Source organism: Crotalus tigris, unplaced genomic scaffold (genome assembly GCF_016545835.1).
Source record: "Crotalus tigris isolate CLP2741 ecotype Arizona unplaced genomic scaffold, ASM1654583v1 scf7180000017668.6805642782:7212621, whole genome shotgun sequence".
In the NCBI taxonomy this organism is placed as follows: domain Eukaryota; kingdom Metazoa; phylum Chordata; class Lepidosauria; order Squamata; family Viperidae; genus Crotalus; species Crotalus tigris.
The window spans coordinates 3,928,667-3,952,259 of NW_024096554.1; the positions used below are offsets into that span (position 1 = coordinate 3,928,667).

General features: G+C 43.6%; 1 protein-coding gene across 2 annotated transcripts in view; it reads left to right on the plus strand.

The window, feature by feature from the left end:
• Window positions 1–4,792: 4,792 nt before the first annotated feature.
• Window positions 4,793–23,593, plus strand: part of RNASEL (ribonuclease L) — a 34,221-nt gene continuing 15,420 nt past the window's right edge. The window contains exons 1-4 of one of the 2 annotated variants that reach the window (XM_039337116.1): window positions 4,793–5,260; window positions 18,589–20,044; window positions 21,508–21,599; window positions 22,167–22,369. In XM_039337116.1, the coding sequence (XP_039193050.1) occupies window positions 18,658–20,044; window positions 21,508–21,599; window positions 22,167–22,369 (1,682 nt within the window). In that variant the 5' untranslated portion in view covers window positions 4,793–5,260; window positions 18,589–18,657. Of the gene's footprint in view, window positions 5,261–17,005; window positions 20,045–21,507; window positions 21,600–22,166; window positions 22,370–23,593 lie in introns of those variants that run through there. The other variant, XM_039337117.1, reaches the window with a different exon arrangement.

The window sequence follows — 23,593 nt, forward strand, 5'->3', positions numbered from 1 at the left end:
TGGAAATCTTTTATTCTGAAAAGTGAGGGGAAGACTGAGGGGAAAGGACTTGCTACACATGAAGCTTCAGCCACTATCTGTTTTTTCCCTCCCATGCGCCCTCCTGGATGAAATAACGGCCTTTATCAAGGAACATTTGTCTTTACACAAAGGGAAAAAACAGACCAACTTATCAAAAATAGTGCCATAAAAAACAGTATAGAAACACAAGTTAAGATAGGCAAGAAAATGATAAGTGAGCACCTGTCCAGCCTAGATGAGTTCAAATCACCAGGACCAGATGGATTACACCCCAAGGTTCTCAAGGAACTGGCAGATGTGATCTCAGAACCATTGAACTATATTTTTCAAAGATCATGGAGCACTGGAGACTGGAAAAGAGCTGATGTAGTTCCCATCTTCAAAAAAGGAAAAAAATGGATTCAGGAAATTACAGACCTATCAGCCTGACCTCAATACCTGGGAAGATTCTGGAAAAGATAATCAAATAACGAATCAGTGAATACCTAGAGGCAAACAAAATCTAGGTATTGTCAAAATCTAGGTATTGTCAAAATCTAGGGTTTGTCAAAAACAGATCACCTTATTGCATTCTTTGACCAAGTGACAAAATTAGTGGATCAGAGGAATGCTGTGGATATAATTTACTTGGACTTCAGTAAGGCATTTGATAAAGCAGATCACAACCTACTACTCGTTAAGATAGAAAAATGTGGGTTAGACAGCACCACCAGATGGATTTGTAGCTGGCTGACTGGCCGTACTCAACGTGTGGTCCTCAATGGAACCACATCTACATGGAGGGAAGTGTGTAGTGGGGTGCCCCAGGGCTCTGTTCTAGACCCAGTGCTCTTCAACATCTTCATGAATGATTTGGATGTGGGGATAGATGGAGAACTCATCAAATTTGCGGATGACACCAAGCTGGCAGGAATAGCCAACACTCCAGAAGACAGGCTTAAGGTACAGGAGGACCTGGACAGACTTGAACAGGCACTCGGTCTCTAAAAGGTTCGCCATCACTGGCACAGGGCCTCCTGCTTTGAGCAGGGGTTGGACTAGATGATCTCTGAAGGCCCCTCCAGCCCTGGGATTCTCTGTGACTGTTGCAAAACACTGGGAAGGGCTATTGTCCCCCCCCATGAGGTGATAAAACTAAACTCCCCACCTCTGTCCTCCAACCTCTCTCCTTTTGGAAGGCCTGCCTGCCTGCCAGCCAGCCAGCCAGCCAAGAGGGAGATAAAATCTTTCACGCACGTCCCTGACTGCATGGCGAACAGGAGAGGGAAGAAAGCAGGCCAACACAGGGAGTCTCTCTACATCATTTGGGACTCGGAGCAACAAAGGCAGGAAGAAGGTACAGCGATCAGCAGAAGAGAGCTGGAGAGGCAGCCAAGAGTGACCCAAAGGTCTCCAAGCCGAGTAGAGACTGAGATCACAAAATGGATGGTGATGGGTCTTTGCATGCTTTAGCTGTCTGCCTTGCTGCCTCTGGGGGGAAGGCATCTACAGTCTACCTTTAAGTCCTAGCTGGCTACTGCAGGCAGTAGGAAAGACAGCTAAACCATGCAAAGACCCAGTGACCTCTTTTTTGTTGCCCACCTTTGGAGAGGATTCTTTCTTCCTCCATTTCAAAGAAAAAAGCTGCAGAAAGATCTTCCTTCCTTCCTTCCTTCCTTCCTTCCTTCCTTCCTTCCTTCCTTCCTTCCTTCCTTCCTTCCTTCCTTCCCCTTTTCAGATTCAAGGAAGATTTTCCAAGGAGATTGGGGGGCAAAGGCTGGGAGTTCAGTTTTGCCACCTCCTAATCACAGAGAATCTCAGGGCTGGAGGGAGCCTCAGAGGTCATCTAGTCCAACCTCTGTTGAAGCAGGAGACCCTGTGGCATCCTGGAGGTTTCCCCTCTGAGACTTTTGATCTGCTTCTTCCCATTACAGAGAGTGCAGCTCCCTTTTTTGCAGGTAAAAAGAATGAGGAAAAGCCTGGATTAAACATAATTTGGAAAAATAAAATCCTCTTTTGTATCCAAGCTCTGGATTAGGAAAATAAGAATTCTGGAGATAGTAAAACTTTGGTTTTATGCTGGAAAAGTCCTAGATTGCAGTAATAAGCAGTTCTATATAATATTTCTAGACTTGTTCACACTACCAACAACAACCTGGACTGGACTGCTATTCTGGCATATCACAAGCCAGTGCTTGTGTATGCATGTGTGTTTTTGTGCACGCGCACACACAAAATACAGTATATGCTAGTTGATGATGACTAGCTATGATGCCAGCTATGATGACTCCCAGATAAGAGTGTCTTCATGTATCTCACATGATCAAGTAAATGAGAGAGGAAGATGAGAGGTGCAGATTTACAAAATGGATCACGATATATCCAGCATCACTGGATTGGTTAGTACAAAAATCATTGAAATTCATAACTTTATCATGAATCACCATATGCAGTTGATGTTCAGTATGGTAGCATGATGTCAACAAGGGGACCTATCTTCAATACCTGGGATTTCCTGGCTGCTTTGTTGGCGAAGAATGTGAGGTGAGCAGAAGATGGGGTGGAAAGTTAGGGGGGAGGCATTTTCCAACCAGCAGCAGAAGAGCCCCAGCCGGAGCTGCGGGAGCGCCTCCTCCTGGAGCCCGGCGCCGGCTTCCTTGCCCTCCTCCTCCCCTTCTTCCTCCTGCTGCCCCCCCCTGGCGGCAGTCCCAGCTGGGGTGGCGGCTGGCGGGGGCATCACTCCCTGGGCGACGCTGGTGGGTTGTGGATCGCCAGGAGCGCCGCACAGTGCGGAGTGGCCCCAGCTTCTCCAGGACGACGGACCTACTGGCAGCACGGGAGTTTCCAGTGTTGGTCCTGGTGGGAGGCGGATCGTTGCCCCTGTTCCAACCGAGGACGCCGGCAACGCGGGAGGTTTGGCGACACAGCTGATGGGCGGGGCATTCCGCAGATGCTCCGTGGCCTCGACTTGAGCCCAGGGATGCCAGCGGCACATGGGACAGCCTGCCAACGTGACCGTGAGCTGGGGCGTCCCTGCAGGCCCAGCAGGCAGCAGAACTGGGTGCCTCCAGTGGGTCTTCTGCTGCCTCCTGCCCCCCCTCCCCACCCCTTCAGCGCCCTCTACCTTTTGTTTTCTCTCCTCACCTGGAGAAAGAAGCGGGAGGGAGGGAGAGAAAAGAGAGAAAGAGGGAGAGGAGAAAGAGAAAAAGAGAAAGGGGAAAGAGGAAGCGCAAGTGTCTCTCTCTCTCTCTCTCTCTCTCTCTCTCTCTCTCACACACACACACACACACACACACACACAGTGGGGGAAGAGGACTGGCAGACCAAGGGCAGAAAGAGGGAGAGGGAGGGAGGGAGGGAGGGAGGGAGGGAGAGAGATATTCTTTTGACATCTAAAATGAAGATAACACTGAAGATATATATATAATAAAGGTAAAAAAGGATATATGCAGTGTTATCATTATTTTAGATGTCAAAAGGGTTTTGCGGCTCCCAGTGTTTTGTTTTCGGTGGGAAACGGGTCCAAGTGGCTCTTTGAGTATTTTGGGTTACTTACCCCTGCTCTACCCATACAGTGGTGTGCTATTGGCCAGAATGGGCAGTGATGGAGGGGGGAGCGCTTCTTTCGAAACATCGCATGCTGTTTTATGTGTCTCTTTGTATTGTACTTTTTTAGCGTGCACTCCAGTTCGATATTATATTTTCTTTGTGCCTTTTTAATCCTTTTTACAGTGTGCGTGACTATATATACTTTCCTCAAATCTTAATTTAGTTTCAGAGTTTTTGTCTTGAAATTCTTAGTTCCTGCATTGCGGTTTGTTCTTATGCCCTTTTTATATTTCTTTTTGCATCTTAAATTTCACTTGTAATTCAATCATTAAATGTTACTATTTTTCTTTTCGGGCATTTCACTTTCTTGCAATTGAAGTTTCTTTTCAGTAGTCATTACATTTAAGTGTCTTGAATAAATAATAATGAAATACATGTATCACTAAGTTTGGAAATAAAGTGACGGGTGGCACCAAACATTTTTGCACAGTTGAGATATGGGAAAAAGACTGGAAATAAATTATTTGCATCATATGTCCTGATGACAATTTTAAAGAAAACAAAAAAAATTGCATAAATTGAAGAATTATTTCCTATGTTGTGATTGAGAGGTTATGTTGGGGGAGGGGGGGCAATGACAACTTCCTCATTGGCTCATTCAAAAATGTTAAGAACCACTGCTCTATACTGATTGAATCCAGTATATCTGGAGGCATCCTCTTGAGGAAGACCACATTGTTTGGATTTTGACTTTTATTACAGCCATCCCCAGTCCTATGTTAAACTTCCCTAATGGCCAGGATAACTAGAGGTTATAGGAGTTCAAATCAAAGACACTTATTTATAGGGTGCAAGATAGAAAAACACCCCACTTCTGAACAACAGAATAACATAGTTCTAACCATTTATTTATTCGATGCGGGCAATATGCTGACTCTGTAAACCACTTAGAGAATGTTGTGAAGCAGTGTGAAGCGGTGTATAAGTCTAATGCTATTGCTATGAATTGGGATGATATAATTATCTAGAATTTTCCCCAATATTGAATAAATATAAAGGGATCCGCATCTCAAATATTTTTCTCATGTCCCTCTAACCTGCAAGTCCCACCGTTTCTAGTCTTTGTTTCTATTTTCAAAGCTGCAGACTGGGCCAGAGCTAGGCAGTGAATGGACGACTCCTGACTCTCCCCCAGTTCATCCTCTGAAACTTTCAGTTTCGCAGAATGTCCTTCCTCTTTTCTCCTCCTACATCCGCCTCTCCTCTACCAGCCGCCTCCTTCCCGCAGAGCTCAGACCGCCACCGCCGCCTACAGAAGTCAGAACGAAGGCAATGGAAAAACGAGGAAGCCGCTTGTCAGGAAAGGAAGTCCCCTCGCCTTCGACCCTGCCTTCGCGTTCACCCAATGCGCCTCAAGCTGCTGCTCCGTGAGAGCGGAAGGCGTTCTTGATCTGTGGAGGAGGAAGAAAAAGGAAGTAGCTTACGGTGAACGCTGGTCTGTTTTGAGGAAGAGCGTCAGGGTCAGAGGAACGAAAAGTCTTGGATAAACGGGATTCGATGGAAGAGGAGCGACTGGCGAGCTTTGGGTCGTCTTCCCGCCCGCCTCCCGAGAGAGAGAGAGAGAGAGAGAGAGAGAAGATGCTTTTAAGAAGAGCGCATTAGGCAAATTCAACAGGGGAAGTTAATGCCTTTCATAGCGCCGCTCATTACGGTATCCTTTGTTTGTTAGGCAGGAAAACAACTTCTGCACCCGCAGGGAACTAGAGGCAGGTTGAAATCGGAGAGCAGATCGGTGTGTGTTAGAAGTGGTAGAAAGAAAGATGTATTCTGGTGCTATTTTCTGTGGCTGAACGTAGTGACCAAAAATCGAATTGGTTCGTTTTACATGTCATACAAACCTCTGTGTGCGGTGCAGGGGAACAATCTTACACCTATTTATTCAGAAATAAGCTCCACTCAGTTCATTGAGTTCTTCCTTGAGATAAATGGATTCAGGCCATAATTCTTTGTGGGTTTTCAATTTGGGCTGAAAGCTGGGGAAGAAATAATGAAGTGACTGACCATAATAATAATATCCCAGGCTCTTGGGAAGGACTCAATGGTTGGACAAAAATGCCAAGATAGAAATCATTGGGCAGGATTTAAAAAACTGAAACCTGCAGGAAAATAATAAACTCTGCCACTGAGTTATAGTTCCTCTGAACGCTGAGTAATGCTGGACCAGGAGGAAGTACTGCACAGGGCTGGCTTATCTAAAAATGTAGTATTTGACTCCGGATGTGGAAATTGTTCTGTGCATAGCAGAGCTGGTCTATGAAACAAAATATAAATAATCAGGTTAACTTTAAAGAGCATATTCCATAAAGTTGCAAAGACGGGTACAATACAAACACAAATACAGTTGCGTTTGGCAATTACAATTTAGATTGGCAACTCAGTCATTATGTGAAGCAGTCACTAAGTGAAATTGTGACTGCTTATGATCCTACTTCAATTTTCTTTTCTTTTACAGACTTGCAAAGGTTGTAAATGCAAGGACTAGTCATAAAATTACCTTTTCATCATAATAGTAAACAGTGAATGGTCGCTAAAAGGGGGTAGTCATTAAATGAAGACTTCCTGTAGCAAAGAAGTCTCATGCTGGCAGGAAATCTAAAAACTGTTGCTTCACAACCCTAAGAGACATGAGATGTTGAATGGATTCTGTTTTTATACTTTATTTATACAGTACTGTGCAAAAGCATTAGGCAGTTGTACAAAAATGCTATAAATTAATAATGCTTTCAGAAATAGAAGTGTCAATAGTTTATTTTTATCACCTAACCAAATGGAAAGTAAATGAACAGAAGAAAAATACAAATCAAATCAATATTGGCCTGACTATCCTTTACCTTCAAAACAGCACAAATTTTTCTAAGTATATTTGCACACCGTTTTTGAAGGAACTTAGCAAGGTTCCTTCAAGGTTCTTCCAAACATCTTGGAGAACTAACTACAGATCTTCTGTCAATGTAGGCTACCTCAAATCCTTCTGTCTTTTCACGTAATCTCAAACAGACTCAAAGATGTTGTCAGGGCCCACTTCAAAATTTCATCCTAAGAAAGCAGAACTCGTGGAAGCAGTTTCTTCCAAAAGGAACTTTTATTAGGAGAAGCTGATAGCAGGCATAATAGACAGGATCTGAGGATTTCCCATTCAGATCAATAGGTTAAAAGTGTCCCAAGCAAACTCCAACCCCTAAGTTCATCCAGTCAGTTCTCTTGGGCCAATCCCCAGGTGTTAGGTCCGTTGTGGGAAAACTGCTGATAACGCCAGGATGTCTCAGGGTTGTAGCGATGTTTTTTTTTTTATTGAAAATTTTTAAGCTTTAGAAAACAATTCCCTTCCCCAAACCCTCCCAACCCTCCCCTACCCTCCCCCGACCTTCCCAGAGCTGAATAAAGGCTTAATTAAAAATTTTTTTAAAAAAATCTTAAGACACATATAAACCATAAGCAAATCTAAATACATTAATTAAACAAATTATAAAATAGTTAACAACAATATATATATAAAAAAATACAAGAAGGAAGGAAAAAAGAAACAGAAAAAAAATCAAATAAAAAGAAGAAAAATAAAAAGAAAATTAAAAAATGTCTATAAAATATCTTAAATTTTAAATATAAATTATTCAAAAACTAAGTAATATTTTTTTATCCAACTTATATTGTATGAGATATCATTTTTTATAAACACCCTCAAAAACACACATATAAACATTACTTATAACATTGAAATTCCCTTATACATATTTAAAACAAAATATTCCTTTAAATGCTCCTTAGATATCTAAACATACGCTACCTATCTAAAATTTTCATTCAATCTCCATAATATCATACTTATATTATATAAAATCTAATCTCTCCCTCTTTCTTTATCATCAAAAATAAACATATACACGTTAGTTATACCATTAAAACAAGATACTCTTTTGAATACTCCTTAAATTACTAAGCTTAAACTTCTTATCTAAAGTTTTCATTCGATCTCCATAATCTTTCTCTCAATTCCATCCACAGTGAACTATAATCTATCAATGACCTGAAAACAATCTATACATTCTTTGTCAATCTTTCTTATCCAAAAACCTCGAGAGAAGTGCTTGGAAATCTGCCCTTAAAGGTTGCTTCAAAAAGTTTATAGATCTTGCTTCTCCTGCAGACTCAGAAACAAATACTTGTGAGGCTTCCTTAACCTCCTTCTTCTGTTGCTCCTTTTCTTTGCGTTTATGTGATACACGAGTTATCCTCTGCTCCTTCATCTCAACTTGTTGAGGCCCCTCAGTCTGAGGTTTCCCAATTTTCATCAATATAGGCTCTTCAGACTGCAATTCTACCTTCTTCTCTTCCGAAGCGATAGGTGGCGATGAACATACCCCCAGGACCAAAGTGTAAAACTCTTTTGCTTTGAGAACAGTATTAAGTCTATAACGTGTCCCCAGATAGTTCACCACCATTCCAGTCGGGACATCCCATCTGAACAACATTTGCCTCTTTTTAAGCTCATCTACTAAAAAAGCAAACTCCTTTCTTCTTCTTAAAATTTTAGATGGGATCTCCTTTAAAATTATAACATCTTGTGAAGCAATCTGAAACCTCTTATTGTAAAAAGCTTGTATAATTTCATTGCGCAGGGATCTTTTCTCAAAATAAATCACCACATCTCTTGGCAGATTTCTTTGCTTTGCCACCACAGAGTTAACTCTAAATGCTTTTTCAATTGCGCTGAATATTTCCTCTTTTTCTCTATCCAGAATCACAGCAAAATCATTTGCAACCATCTCTCTCATATCTCCTTGCAAAGACTCTCTCAAGCCTCTAATTCTTAAAGCATATTCCATTTCTCTATATTGAAGCATAAGAATCTCATCTTGAGAATTTTCCATCTCTTTTTCCATGCCTTCAAATTTTCCCTCCAACAGCTCCACTTTTTCTTCTACCTCATCTACACGAAAGTTCAACTTTTCAAGAACAGAGGCAACTCCTTTTAAAGCCAAAACTATATCTTGCCTCAGAATCCTATTATTTTCCGCTAAAATCTCTTTCACTTCTCCCCTGATTTGAGATATAGCATTTCCCATTATGTCTTGCAAATCCTTTATCGTTAATAACTGTGCCAAAGGAGAGGGTGAAGCTGTTGATTTAGATTGTTGCACTGATGATATCACCGAAGAAGAAACCACCTTAGAAGCTGTAGGAATTACTGGACGCTTTGGAGCCATCTTAGAAAATCTTTACTACTTCTTAAAAATTACCCCCCCCCCCAAAAAAAGGGAGGGAAAGAAAAGTTAAGCAAAAAAAGGGAGATTAACTCCCAAAAAATCAAAAACTCCTTCAAAAGGAGATCATTATAATGAAAGGAAAAAAGTTAAGAACCATTTTCAAAAAGAAAAAGTTTTGTTTCTTCCTTCTTCCTTCTTTCAAAAAAGAAATAAAGAAATACAAAAAAAAAATCCCTTAAAAGAAAAAAAAAGATAACAAAAGAGAACGTAACAAAAAAGAATCTTCCCAAAACACAAATCCACCTTAAGAAAATTTTTTTAAAAAAAGAACAATCTAATCCATTACATTCCATTTCACTCGCTTTTTTTTTTAAAAAAAAAAACTTTCCGATCGCCATTTTACTTTCACTCTCACAAAAGGAAAAAAAAGAGAAAAAAGAAGGGAAATAAAAATCAACCTTTCAAACTAAAGTCCAAATAAAATCCAATAAAAAAAATCCTTTATCCAACTCTGTCCGCTTTTAAAAGTAACTTACCCGGTCTCTTTAAGCGCGGAGGTTGCAGCAATGTTTTGTTGGGTCTTCGCACCTTCCTTTCCGAAAGCAGAGATAAACCAGTTGCCAGAGGTGCATTCCTTTCTCCCCCCCCCCTTTGAGTGTAGCGATAGAGAAAAACAAAGAAATAGCCCGCAGTGTTTCCCCTCTCCTCTCCAGGAGCATGGCAGAACCCAGAAGAGTAGAAAGATTAGAGTTAGAATTAAAGTTAGAAAGAGCCCCCTTAGAATATGGGTTCTGACAGATGTTGATATCGGGGATCTGTGGGGGCCAAACCATCACTTCCAGGATTTCTTGTTCTTTACACTGAAGATAGTTCTTAATGACTGGGTGCAGCTTTGGGGTCGTTGTCCTGCTGCAGAATAACTTTGGGGCCAATTATACCTCTCCCTGATGGTATAGCACACGGGTCGGCAACCCGCGGCTCCGGAGCCGCATGCGGCTCTTTGAGCCACCTCCTGCGGCTCCGGAGCCTTCTCCGCCATTTTCATAGAGAGAGAGACAGACAGAGACAGAGAGGCACTTGTGCTTCCCTTCTCTCTATCTCTCTCTCTCTCACACACCTGCAGATTTGCCCCTTGCTCCCGATTGGCCCTGCAGCCAGATGCCCTGCCCCCTGGTGGCCAGGAAGGGCCTTTCCGGGGCTGGCCCAGTCCGAGGTGCATGTGGCCAGAGAGCCGCGCGGGGAAGCCCCAGGATCGATGCTGGGAGCGGCCCAGCAGAGCCTCCGTTGAAAGGGCCAGCCCTCCCGCAAGCTGCGGCCCTAGTGGGCCAAGCAGGAGCAGACCCGGAGATGGAGGGTGAGTGGGGAGGAGGGAGGGGGCTTACCTGCACCAGGCGGAGGGGCAGCCGAGCCGGCCTCGTGTCTCCCTGGGCTGGGCAGCAGGCCTGGCGGGGCCAGCGGCCGGCAGGGGCATTGGTTCCTGCCCTTCCCCGGGCCAGGCGGTAGGCCCAGCGGGGGCAGCAGCCGGCGGGGGCATCGGTTCCTGCCCCTCCCCGGGCCGCTGAGCCAGCCTCGCGTCTTCCCGGGCTGGGCGGCAGTGGCGGCCGGCAGAGGCCTTGGTTTTTGGCCGTCCCCGGGCCGCTGAGCTGACTTCGCATCTTCCCGAGCTGGGCGGCAGGGGCATTGGTTTGTAGCCGTCCCCGGGCCGCTGAGCCGGCCTCGTGTCTCCCCGGGCGGCAGATGGCGGGGATATTGGTTTCTGGCCGTCCCCGGGGCGCTGAGCCTGCCTCGCGCCTCCCCGGGCTGGGCGGCAGTGGTAGCCGGCAGGGGCATTGGTTTTTGGCCGTCCCCAGGGCGCTGAGCCAGCCTCGCATCTTCCCCGGCCGTGCGGCAGGCGGCGGGGGCATTGGTTTGTAGCCGTCCCCGGGCCGCTGAGCCGGCCTCGTGTCTCCCCGGGCGGCAGATGGCGGGGATATTGGCTTCTGGCTGTCCCCGGGGCGCTGAGCCTGCCTCGCGCCTCCCCGGGCTGGGCGGTAGTGGCAGCCGGCAGGGGCATTGGTTTTTGGCCGTCCCCAGGGCGCTGAGCCAGCCTCGCATCTTCCCCGGCCGTGCGGCAGGCGGCGGGGGCATTGGTTTGTAGCCATCCCCAGGCCGCTGAGCAAGCCTCGCATCTTCCCGGGCTGGGCGGCAGTGGCGGCCGGCAGGGGCATTGGGTTTTGGCCGTCCCCGGGCCACTGAGCCAGCCTTGCATCTTCCCGGGCCGTGCGGCAGGCAGCGGGGGCATTGGTTTGTAGCCGTCCCCGGGCCGCTGAGCCAGCCTTGTTTTTTCCCGGGCCAGGCAGCAAGTGGCGGGGACATTTGTTTGTAGCCGTCCCCGGGGCGCTGAGCCTGCCTCGCGTCTCCCCGGGCTGGGCGGCAGTGGCGGCCGGCAGGGGCATTGGATTTTGGCCGTCCCCGGGGCGCTGAGCCTGCCTCGCGTCTCCCCGGGCTGGGCGGCAGTGGCGGCCGGCAGGGGCATTGGGTTTTGGCCGTCCCCGGGCCACTGAGCCAGCCTTGCATCTTCCCGGGCCGTGCGGCAGGCGGCAGGGGCATTGGTTTGTAGCTGTCCCCGGGCCGCTGAGCCAGCCTTGTTTTTTCCTGGGCCAGGCAGCAAGTGGCGGGGACATTTGTTTGTAGCCGTCCCCGGGGCGCTGAGCCTGCCTCGTGTCTCCCCGGGCTGGGCGGCAGTGGCGGCCGGCAGGGGCATTGGATTTTGGCCGTCCCCGGGGCGCTGAGCCTGCCTCGCATCTCCCCGGGCTGGGCGGCAGTGCGGCCGACAGGGGCATTGGGTTTTGGCCGTCCCCGGGGCGCTGAGCCTGCCTTGTGTTTCCCCAGGCCAGGCAGCAAGCCCGGCGGGCAGTGGGGGCATCGGTTCCTGCTCGTCCCCGGGCCGCTGAGCCGGTCAAATCAACGGACGTGGAGGTACTGCAGCTGGCTTTTTGATTCGCCGCAGACCTCCATTGACTTCCATGGGGATTCTTGGCAATGAATGGGGCTGATTGAAATCGCTTCAAGAAGCAAGCTGCAGAGACACAGAGAGCTGCAAATGATCTCCACAGGAGATGCAGCAAGGGCAGGAGACGAGAAAGAGTCCGCTATGTCTGTGCACAAGCCCCGAAAGCTTTCTTCCTCTCCCTGCCTTTCTTGCTGGCCCTCTGATGTAAGCATCTGCTGGGTTTCCTCAACCTCCCCCCCCCCCGTTTTATTTTAATCCCACCATCGCCTCCCTCTTTCGCAAAGTTGACATTCCTAGGACTCGTAGCTCGCTTCGCTCCTGGAGTCACTTGGCAAAGTTTGAAGGAGAGGCTGCCTGCTCCCACCTCCCACGGAGCAGAACTGCTGCTTCCTCACCTCCCAGCGAAAGAACCCCCGAGAGCTGGAAGGCGTCCTTTCTCCCACTTTCCGCTTCCCATCCTCCCTTTTCCAAGCACCCCTCCCAGAGCAAACCAGAAGCCTCAACTCCAGCCTCCTGCAGCAGGCTGAGATAGGCGAGCCCGAGCGACCGTCTTCTGCTGCCTCAGAACATTCACTGCAGCAGCTCTTTCTCTCCGTCGGCTTCCTCCTCCGCTCCCTGGGAACCTTCGCGCCAAAAGGCAGCAAGAAGAAAGTCCCAGAGAGGGAGAGCGCGGGGTGAGGGGAGAGCAGTCTTTTCCGAAGGGAAGAGAAGCCAGGACTGCAGAGCCCGTTCATACCAGAGCTGGATGGGGGGCAGGGCAGGCGCACGTTTTGCCTTAAGCTCCTCTCTTCAATCAAGCCCTGTGTTCTGTGCGCATGCGCGTGCGCGCGCGTGTGCGCGCGCACATTTTGCGGCTCCCAGGATTTTTTTTTTGTGAGGGAAATGGATCCAAGTGGCTCTTTCACTGTTGCAGGTTGCTGACCCCTGGTATAGCATGATGGATAAGTATTTGCCTACATTTCTCAGGACTGAAGACATCATTATCCTGACTGAATCTTCAACTCCATGTCACTCATGTCAGGGGCACCTGTGGGGGCCTGGACAGCAATGAGGTGCATCCGAGGATAGGGAAGGGTGGGTGGGACAGAGGGCGAGCACCAGGGCATGGTCCACTGGAGGAGCCTCACTGAGCCTCAGGCTGTGCACGGGGCCCCTGGACAGGGGCATGGACTGCCCAGAGCAGCAGAGGTCAAGTGCCCAGCACGGCCCTTGAGCTCCCACGGCATCAGGACCCCACAGCCTTACCTAGCCTAGCTGCACTTCCCCGAGGGGGTGCTCAGCTGCACTTACCTCCTCCTCAATGCTGCTGCTGCTGTGCTCACTCTCCTTGGCCAGTTTGCTCATGGTGGGTGCAGGAGGACAAAGTGCGTGGGTCAGAGGGAGGCCCACTCCTCTCCATGTGAGGAAACCTGGCTTTGTAAGCAAAGCATCCTCAACAATAGGATAGGAGACCACCAGGGAATGGCAAAAGGGCAACAGAGCTGCTGGTGGTCAAGTACTAAAGCAGGACTTCCTTCCTTCCTTCCTTCCTTCCTCCCTCCCTCCCTCCCTCCCTCCCTCCCTCCCTCTCTCCCTCCCTCCCTTCTCTCCTTCCTTCCTTCCTTCCTTCCTTCCTTCCTTCCTTCCTTCCTTCCTTCCTTCCTTCCTTCCTTCCTTCCTTCCTTCCTTCCTTTCTTTCTTTCTCTTTCTTCCTTCCTTTCCTTCCTTCCTTTTCTTTCCTTCTTTCCTTCCTTCCTCCCTCCCGTTCTTCCCTGCCTCCCTCCTTTTCATTCCCATCTCCTTCCTTCCCTTCCTTTTTCCTATTTCCCTCCTCTCCTTCTCTCTGTGCCCAGGAAGGGACAGGGGAGGGGGGAGGTTGGCAGCACTTCTCTCAAAGAATAAGAGTTGGAAGAGACTTTTGAGGTCTTTAGTCCAAGCTCCTGTTCAAGCAGGGGACGTATACTATTCCAGACAATGGAATATCCAATCTCTACTAAAAGCCTCCAGTGATGGAGCATCCACAACTTCTGAAGGCAAGCCTTTTCACTGCTTAATTGTTTTCACAAATCCTTAGTTCTAGGCTGGTTTTCTTCTTGATTAGTTTCCATCTATTATTTGCCTTCTGATGCTTTGGAAAATAGGTTGACCCCTTCTTCTCTGTGGCAGCCCAGCAAATATTGGAACACTGCTATCATGTCACCACCCCTAGTCCTTTTCACTAAGCTAGACATATCCAATTCCCACAAACATTTGTCATATGTTTTAGCCTCCAGCCCCCTAATCATCTATGTTTACCATCCGTTTAGACCAGATGGTCCCCCTGATTTGGTTTATAGAACAGTGACCATAAGCAGAGTCTTCTCAGAGACAGCACCCCCATTATAGAACTTTCTCCCAAGGAAAAAATGAACAGTGCAACCCTCACCCGTTTAGAGGCAACTCCAAACACACTGTTCAGCCAGGCATATGTAAAACAACAACACATGTTATGGTCAAACAGCACTAAGTATATTACTACTACTGAGGCAGAATGGAAAATACTTACTCATAGTAATAGAACATATTAGTAGAAGCTTCCTTGCTTTGATGTTGTAAGTTTTAGGAAAAGGGAACTTTCCTTCATGTAACAATGAACTGTGTGACCTGTGTGCTATACTGAAAGTCACAAATGGTGTAAGATAATATCCTTATAGAGAAATATACAGTAGTATGATAGCCAATTATATAAACTTCTCCTTCCCCCCCCCCTCCTGCTATAGCTGATAAGGGTAACGCATCAGGCAGGGCTGGGGTTGCTAAAGGGATAAAACGTATGCCCTGGGAGTAGCCCGGGGTTCAGAATTTGTCATGCTAATGCTCTGAACCTTTGCGCAAATAAACCTGTTTCTCCAACCCTTAGTAGTAACACATCGGCTTCCTCAGCGGAGTGGGAGGAAGTTAAAAAAAAAGAGAAGGGGTGGAAGAACGGGGAAGCTTTCCTTTTTTGTAACACATCGGCTTCCTCTTCCCCTCCTGGCTCTCTCTCTCTGTCTCTCTTACACACACACACACACACTCTCTCTCTCCCTCCCTCTCTCTCTCTCTCTCTCTCTCTTCCTGTTTTCTCCTCCTCGTCCTTTTCCTCAGCTGCACCTGAACAGAGTGGGAGGAAGTTAAAAAAAAAGAGAAGGGGTGGAAGAACGGGGAAGCTTTCCTTTTTTGTAACACATCGGCTTCGTCCTCCTCTTCCACTCCTGACCGGGCCTGACGGGGGTTAAGCTGGGACGGGAGGGCTAAAGCAAATGAGCTACTGCTCACTGTTTCCTGCATGTACTCCAAGGTGCCCAGCTGGGTTGCGGTGGGCCAGGGCTGGGCAGCGGGACCCGTCCCTTGTCATTTCTGGGACAGCCCAGCGGGCCTTGTGTTTGACATGTCTGGTCTAGGGCACCTGCTGCCATTTTTCTACATCCCAGTTCTTACGTTTTCATGCATAGATGAGTCGCTTAACCTTGTTTCCATGTTGGAAATATGGGTTTTTGGCCACAATTCTTTCATGAAGACCACTTCTGGCCAGACTTCTCCGGACAGTAGATGGGTATAGCAGGATTCCACTGGTTTCTGCCATTTCTGTGCTGATGGCACTGTTGAACATTTTCCAATGTCCAAAGGAAGTAAGCATGATGTGTCTTTCATCTGCTGCATTAAATTTCCACTGCATCATGAAACTGTCTTCTATAACCTTAGTAGCAAAGTTTGGCTATTCCTAACTCACTTTTAAGCCTCCTACACAGCTGTTTCTGTTTCAGTTAATGACTGTATTTCAGCCTGTATATGAAATTGATGATCATTAGCACCTGCTTGGTATAATTAATTAATCATCCAAGGTGTCAAACTGCCGGCCCGTGGACCAGTTGCATCATATGGAGGCTGCGCCCACCCAGCTCCGGCAATGCAAAAAAAGTCATGATACATTGCGACACTTCACACGACATGGCGAGTTTGACACCCGTGCTCTAATCCTACAAAATCCCTGACTTTGTGCAAGTGTAAGAATTAATGCTGTTTTGAAGACAAAGGGTGGTCATACTAAATACTGATTTGATTTGGATTTCTCTTCTGTTCATTTACTTTCCATTTTGTTACTTGATAAAAATAAACTATTAACACTCCTATTTCTTTTTTTATATAATATTAGTTTTCTAATTTTACAATTAAACATTTAAAAAGCAACGTGGTGGCTGGGTAATCAATAATTCAATAACATACATAAATCTTTAGCACAAATCTCAAGTTACAACATCAAATATTTCCTCTCTTTTCCCCTTAATATCTACTATCTCATATTGAGCTATTATAGTTCTTATTGTTATCAACTAAGTAAAATCATCTTTGTTACATTTATCAATAGTTTTTATCTTATACATATCTTGTGTTTGCATTCAATCCTTATAATCAATGTCTTGTTATTGCTTTTTTCCCAGACTTTAATTCCCCCTCAATATTCAGGTTAACATTTGGTATATTATAATTTCTAAGCTTTAGGCGACCAGAGTTTCCCTTATCTCAACTTCTACATTTTTCCCTTTTTATAATCTAAAATTCTAAATACACATTTTGTCTATTTGCATATAATCCTATTCTATTTTCTAAAAGTTATCTATTTTTCACCATATTAAACCCAAAGTCTATTAATTTTATTACACATCTTATCTATTCAATTATAATGTTACTTTATTTTCTAAAAATTATCTATTTTCCACCATATTCAACCTACTAATCAATAGTATAAAATCCGCTCTATTAGATCAAAACCCTAGTTTCTTTCAGCCTTACTCTGGCTTTTTTCCTTTGCCAACTAACCTTCCATGTCAGTACTTTTGAATCCTCAAACAGTTCTCCCTCTATTATTATATGTATTATTTGAAATAAGAAGGACCATTTAATTACAGTTTTTTTGGGAAGGGCTAGCCCAATTATTTCATTTACTCTCCTCCCTATTACTCCAGTTTCCCATAATTGTCCTGATAAATTTATCTTCCATTCAATCTGTTCTTCTTCCTTTTCCTCAAATTTCTTCTGATTTATGTAAAAAGTCTTTTCCATTCTCAATGTTGTCACTCTCTTTTCTAATTTTCCCGTTGGCTGGATCTGTTGGTCAGTTGGGTCTTCTGTCTTAGTATTTAGTTGTTCCACTTCTCCTATTACTTGCTGCATTGTTAGTTCTTTGGTTGTAGTCAAGATCTGGGTTTGTATATCTAAGCTGGCATCTTGTTCCTTTATGTTGCCTCTTATTTTGTTATACACTGAAAGAATGGTTTTGTGTATTGATTTCAACATAAAAAGGATTTTTTTCCTGATTTTCATTCATATTCTCTTGGTAACGTATTAAGTTGAAAATTTTAAAATCAAATGTTAAAAATAGCTAGGTATGGGACATGTTGTAGGTAGTCTTTATAGTGGAAATTGTTTGCCAAGTAAGAATTTATAGTCCAAAGTATTCCATCATCTTGTATAATACTTCTCATGTAAAGAAATAGAAAACAATTTCCCACATATAGCTCTGAAAATCAGTAAAAATTTATCTTCATAGTTCAAACAGGCCAGATATGCCACCCTGCAGTTCCTTCTTCATAGATGAGTTTTTCACAGGTGGTATCTGACAAGGTCAAAGAGTTTTTTCTAAATTCTAGGCTTTAAGCCAAGTCTCATTTAGTCAATAACAAATTGTAATACCATACCTTGCCAGAAGATGTAACTGATGCCATTTAAAACTTTTTAAGTCCCCCGTTTTTATATAATAGTTTTTCAAAGTTTATTTCTTTTCTTTTTAGATAAAAATCAGCGTATCCAGTAGAAATAGGAATAAGAAAACTTTTAGGAAAACTTTTTAGTCCTGAAATTTCAAAAGTATATGCATCCAATTAGATTAAAATTGTTTTTATAATTGCTTTGTTTCCTCTGGGTAGTCAGTCGCCACTGTTCTTAGAGGGTGGGACAGGAATTCCCTTCCCTCTCTCCTCACAGGGGGAAAAATACTTTTGCAGGAAAGATATTTAGAGTCTTAAAGAGAAGATCAGATCTCACCCAGTTTCATCCGCGTTGCTTTAAAGGTGATTGGTAATAATTTTGACTTCAGCTGTCAGCAGCTTAATGATGAGCCATATTGCTATGGCCGGTCTTTCCCCCACCGGTTGGAAAGTTGCCCCGGATCAAGCGGAAGGGCTACCACCCTCCCGTGATCAAGCGGGGATCCCCTCCTCGCTTGTCGCCCCTACATGGCGACTTTCGACCCTTCCCAGGGTCCCCCAGTGGGATGAAATCAGACGCTGAAGACAGAGTTTCACCTCCATGCGTCCGCAGGCGCCAATGGCAAACCGGAAGTCAACACTCCTATTTCTGAAAACATTCTTAATTTTCAGGATTTTTGAACAACTGCCTAACACAGTACTGCACAGTATAAATGCACAGTACTGCATTTATATTTTTATGGTGTGTTTCCCCACCCCCACTCCTCAGCTGAGTAACATTGGTTAAGGTGATTGTTCTTAGCATAGCAAGGCATAATATTAGTCTGGGATTCATCTTCCAGAATCTAATTTAGACTGGAGTCATAAAGTTTTTGGCAATAAGACCTATTGAACATAGTCCAGTTTCTGAATAAAGCCTAAAATACACATCTGATTATGTGATTCATTCAGTATTCTATTTTAATAATGGTCAGTCAGATGTTTCTAGAAATTTCTACTCTGGGTAGGAATAGTTCTTTCATTCATTCAAACTGTTGATGTCTCCATAACTGTATACATGTTTATGTTAAATATACAGTAATAAGAATACCTGGAAATCTAATATAAACCTCTTTCTTGAGAACTGAAAGAAGCCTGCAGAAAACCCATGGCAGCAAAATTAAATGTTGCTGTGAAAAAAGGTGACCTTCAGCTTGCTCGGCAGCTGTTGGAAGAAGGAGCAAATATTAACGCAAAGGTGGAACACGGCTGGACACCTCTCCATAGTGCTGTACAAAGAAATTCTGAAAAGATCGTTAACTTTCTACTGGAAAAGGGGGCTGATCCATTAGCTAGGAAGGATAATGGTGCTACACCTTTTATTTTAGCAGGAGTGACAGGTAATGTGAACCTTTTGAAACTTTTTCTTGATAAAGGCTCGTATATTAATGAGTGTGATATCAATGGCTTCACCGCATTCATGGAGGCTGCTTGTTATGGGCAAGAGGAAGCCCTAAGATTTTTATATAAGAATGGAGCCGATGTAAATCAGCATCGTGAAGTTGATGAGAATAAAAAGGCTGTGAAAAAAGGAGGTGCGACAGCTCTGATGGATGCTGCCAGCCATGGCCATTTTGCTCTGGTCAAAATCTTGGTTGAGGAAATGGGTGCTGATGTAAATATCTGTGACAATCAAGATGCAAATGCATTGATTCATGCTCTATTTGAGGACAAAGACTGGAAAAAAGGCAGAGAAGACTCGGCCCTTTTCCTTTTGAAAAACAACATTGATGCCAATAAGAGGGATGTAAATGGGAAAACTGTGCTCATATTGGCTGTTGAAAGAGAAAGCCTGGACCTTGTGAAGGCCATATTAGAATTAGATGAAGTTGATCTTGACGATGCTGATGAAAAGAACGAAACAGCATTGCATGTAGCTGTGAAGAAGCAAAACAAAGTAATAGCAACGCTTCTATGTGAAAAAGGAGTACGAGTAGATGATGATGTCCTGGATATTGCCTGTAGAACCTACCAAAGCAATATGATAGAACTTCTTCAGAAATATGAATCACCAGATAATCCAAAGCAGCCAGAAATATGTAAGGAATTCTCAAGCATACGCTGGAGATCAAAACTCCAGAAACTCAATCGAATGCATCGTCCTATGATTGGCAAGCTCAAGATCTTTCAATATCAAGATTTATGGATCCAGAACACCACCAAAGGAGGGGTCTACCTGGGATTCTATGATGGAGTAGAGGTGGCTGTGAAGGTATTCTGCAAGGGGTCAGAAAATGCCAAGCAAGAAAAAGTGTGCCTTGAGAAATGCCAAACCAGCAAATACCTGGTAAAGTTTTGTGGTCAGGAAGTCAGAAAGACCTGTCTCTACCTGTGCCTCTCCTTGTGTGAAAAGAATCTTCAAGAGTACTTCAAGGAAGAAAATAGCACAACTATGGAAAGCAAAAAGATTCTTAAAAAAATATTTCAGGCTGTAAAGGAACTTCATGCCTTTGGATTTGGCCATCAGGAACTGCACCCAAGTAACATTTTGATAGGTTGGTGTTTTCTTTGGCAGTCTGCCCACTTATTCCAGTGTAATCCACTTAACTTTACGGGCTATATATGGAACAGCACAATTCACAATTTTTTTGCAGAGAGTGTTTTGTTGTTTTCAGCTTTCCCTATATCATATTATAAAGCCCCAGTTTGGCACTTTAGCAAACCATTAACAATTTCATCATCATAAGTGGCAAAACTGCTTATCATTTCAAAAGGTCTCAAAGGTCATCCCAAGGTAATTTTGTCTGGTCATCTGTCCCATAAAAAAAAATTTCAGTACCCCATGAAAGTTGATGATTTCCTTCTCCTCCGACAGTCTTGTGAAATGAAGGGGAGGACTCATTTTTATAGTTGAAGGTTGAGAAGAGGCGATGGCTCCTCCTCATCATGCTGTCTTTCCTTCAGGGACTTTCCCTCCATTCTGAAATCAGTATTGGCAATGAGCTGAATTTAAGAAAAAACTGTCTGTAGTGACTGCATGGTGAGGGGAAGTTAACAGTGATTTATTTTTCTGTACAATCCTTCAGCTCAGATTCAATTCAGACATCTGTTCGTGCTTTATACATGAACAGGAAAAGTCTTTCATATCTATGTTAGCTGAGGAGGTTCACCCATTCTCAGCTCATTGGAATGGAAAAGAAGAATAAACTCCTTTCCCTCACATTAGCTGATGCTGCCCAATAATCTGGGCAGCTCACAACAATCAGAGAAATTGCAATAAATCCAATAAAAAATACAAATGAAAGAGGCTCACTCTTCCAAAAGCCTAAATGGGTGTTATTTTTCATCGTAGTTAGTGAAAACAAAACAGCTTCATTAACTCTGTGTGAAATTGAATTGGTGCACTGCTGGTGGGAATGTTCCCTTCAGTGCACAAATATTTATCTCCTCCCTTCTGTGGCCATCAAAATCTGGACCCTCAGAACAAGATTGAAGGGCCTGTGGAGAAAGGCAAGTTAAAATTGTATTGTGTGAGCAGAACTGATCCCTGGATAAATGTATGGTTTGAAGGTAGCTTGTTTACTAAAAACTGTTTATATTAAATTGTCTAGGTTAATATTATAAGGTGCCCAGAGTCACTGTGTGACAGGATGGGCGGCTAATAAATTTTACAAATAAATAACTAAAAATAAATAAATCTACATTTAATCAAAAGCAGATATAAAAAGTAACAAGCTTCTCTTGACTCATAGGCAATGGACAAAGCCCAAGCATAATACATTCTCATAATACTGCAATAATAATTTAATATTTTAAGTAAACCAAGTCCCTTGTGCATTAGGTTGACATGAAGTAAGACAATATTTCAAAAAACAGATCACTCGCCTTATGCAAAATAAATATATTTTGCTGATGGGTCTTTTCTCAAAAGATAGTGGCAAAATTACTGCTGTTACTTCAATTCAGTTTTCAAAGAATTTATACTTTATTTCTATCAATTTCTTTTTTACTTTGTTAGATGTCACTGGCAAGATTTTTCTAGCAGACTTTGATAAGAGCAGAGAAATAACTGATGATACAAAATATTCTGTAATCTCGAAAGACCTACAGGTAAATAATTATCTTTATCTGTCTCCAATCTTCTATATTCTGCAGAATATTAAAAATAATTATAATCTCCAAAGAACAAAAAAAAATGTAAAATTGCTTCTGGTCTTTACAGAAGCTTTTTTCCATAAAAACCTAATATGTGTTATGGTATTTTTATTTCTGAAAAACCCACATACCCTGTTATACTTAATAATTAGACCTAGTTCTAAAATAAAAATTAGACATGGTGCTCCATTTTAAAAATAAATTTACTTTTTACAAATCTACAGTTCTGCTAGACATCCTTGTGCTAATTTGAATCTCAGCAGAGTTACCATTTTGGGAAAGCTACAACATTACTTCACTCCATTTAAGTCCATTTAGTCTATGGAGTAAAGCAAATCATAACTTACAAGTTGTAATTTTACTGTATGGTGATGGGCATGCTTGGGACTTGCTGCGTTAACTAAGATGAACTACAATCTGGACACAGAACTTACTGCCCTGTGAGAACCCAGCATAGAGGCTAAAGAAGGGAATCTGCTCTAATTGTTATGGTGTGATATGGACATTTGTTTGTGCACACAGGATCTCCAAAAACTTATGCTGTATGTTGTGATGAGAGGCCAGAAGGACTTTGAAGATTTGCCTACAGAATGCCCAGAAAATGTAAAGGAACATAAGGAAATTCTAGACCTCCAAAGAAAACTGAAACTCTCTGACCAAAGTACCCCAGCTGATAGTCTACTGGAAATGCTGATCTGTCATCCATATTTCTGGTCCAAGGAGACGTAAGTTAATACCAGAAATTTTGTAACTGGCTAATTTGACTTGATTGTCTGATTATTAGCATAATAGCCATAGGGGAAGGAGTTTTACAAGAAGAGCTAGAATGACAGACCTGAAATTATGCAATCTATTCATTACAGATCTTTTAAATTAAAAAAAAATTGTCCTCAGCATTGAATTCCGGGATTTGATTACATGACTTATAATTTATTTTATCATCTCAATGGCCTGATATTGTTGAGAACAATGCAATTAATACGGAGAAAAAGTTGCTGTCAGAATTCCCTCATTGTATTTTCTCTGCAAGGATGAGATGGCTCACAAGAATATTAGTAATCATTCGGTAAAATGTTTCATATAAGCTATTACGATATCACTAGAGATATCAAAGCAAAAGTTCTGAAAATACTAACACAGGGTGCTGAATGTGATAAGTCTCTGAAAGATAACTCTGAATTTAAGGCAACCACCCCATTTCTAGACAAAATCACCACCAGATGGAATTGTAGCTGGCTGACAAACCATACTCAACAAATAGTCCTCAATGGCACTACATCCACATGGAGAGAAGTAAGCAATGGGGTACCACAAGGCTCTGTCTTAGGCCCAGTACTCTTCAATATCTTCATAAATGACTTAGATGAGGGAATAGAAGAGGAATTCATCAAATTTGCAGATGACATTAAACTGGCAAGAATAGCTAACACCCCCAAAGACAAGCTCAGGATCCAAAAAGATATTGACAAACTTGAACAATGGGCCCTATCCAACAAAATGAATTTTAATGTGCAGAAAAGCAGTTTTACATTTAGGCAGGAAAAATCAAAGGTATAAGTACAGAGTAGGCGATACTGCCCAGATTCATTATCTTGTCAATGTGGAGTTGCCAACTCTAGCTGAAACTAATTCTAGAATTCCAGTCCCCCCAACCTCACAATAAAGAGTCACTGGAGGTTGGGTAGCATATAAATTTAATAGTAAGAATAAGTACAGTAGAATGACTATGCTAAAAGAAAGCAAAGATGTACTAATACTAAAAGGTGCTTTGAGTGCAAATCCCAAATCAGGTACTTGCAATTCCAATAACTTCCTATTTCTCAAAGTCTCCCTCTCTTTCATCGATACTAGACATCCAGTTTTGATTGCCACAATATAACAATATGCTGAGACTCTAGAACAGACATGTCAAACTCATAACATCACATGACATTGCACAACGTATCAGG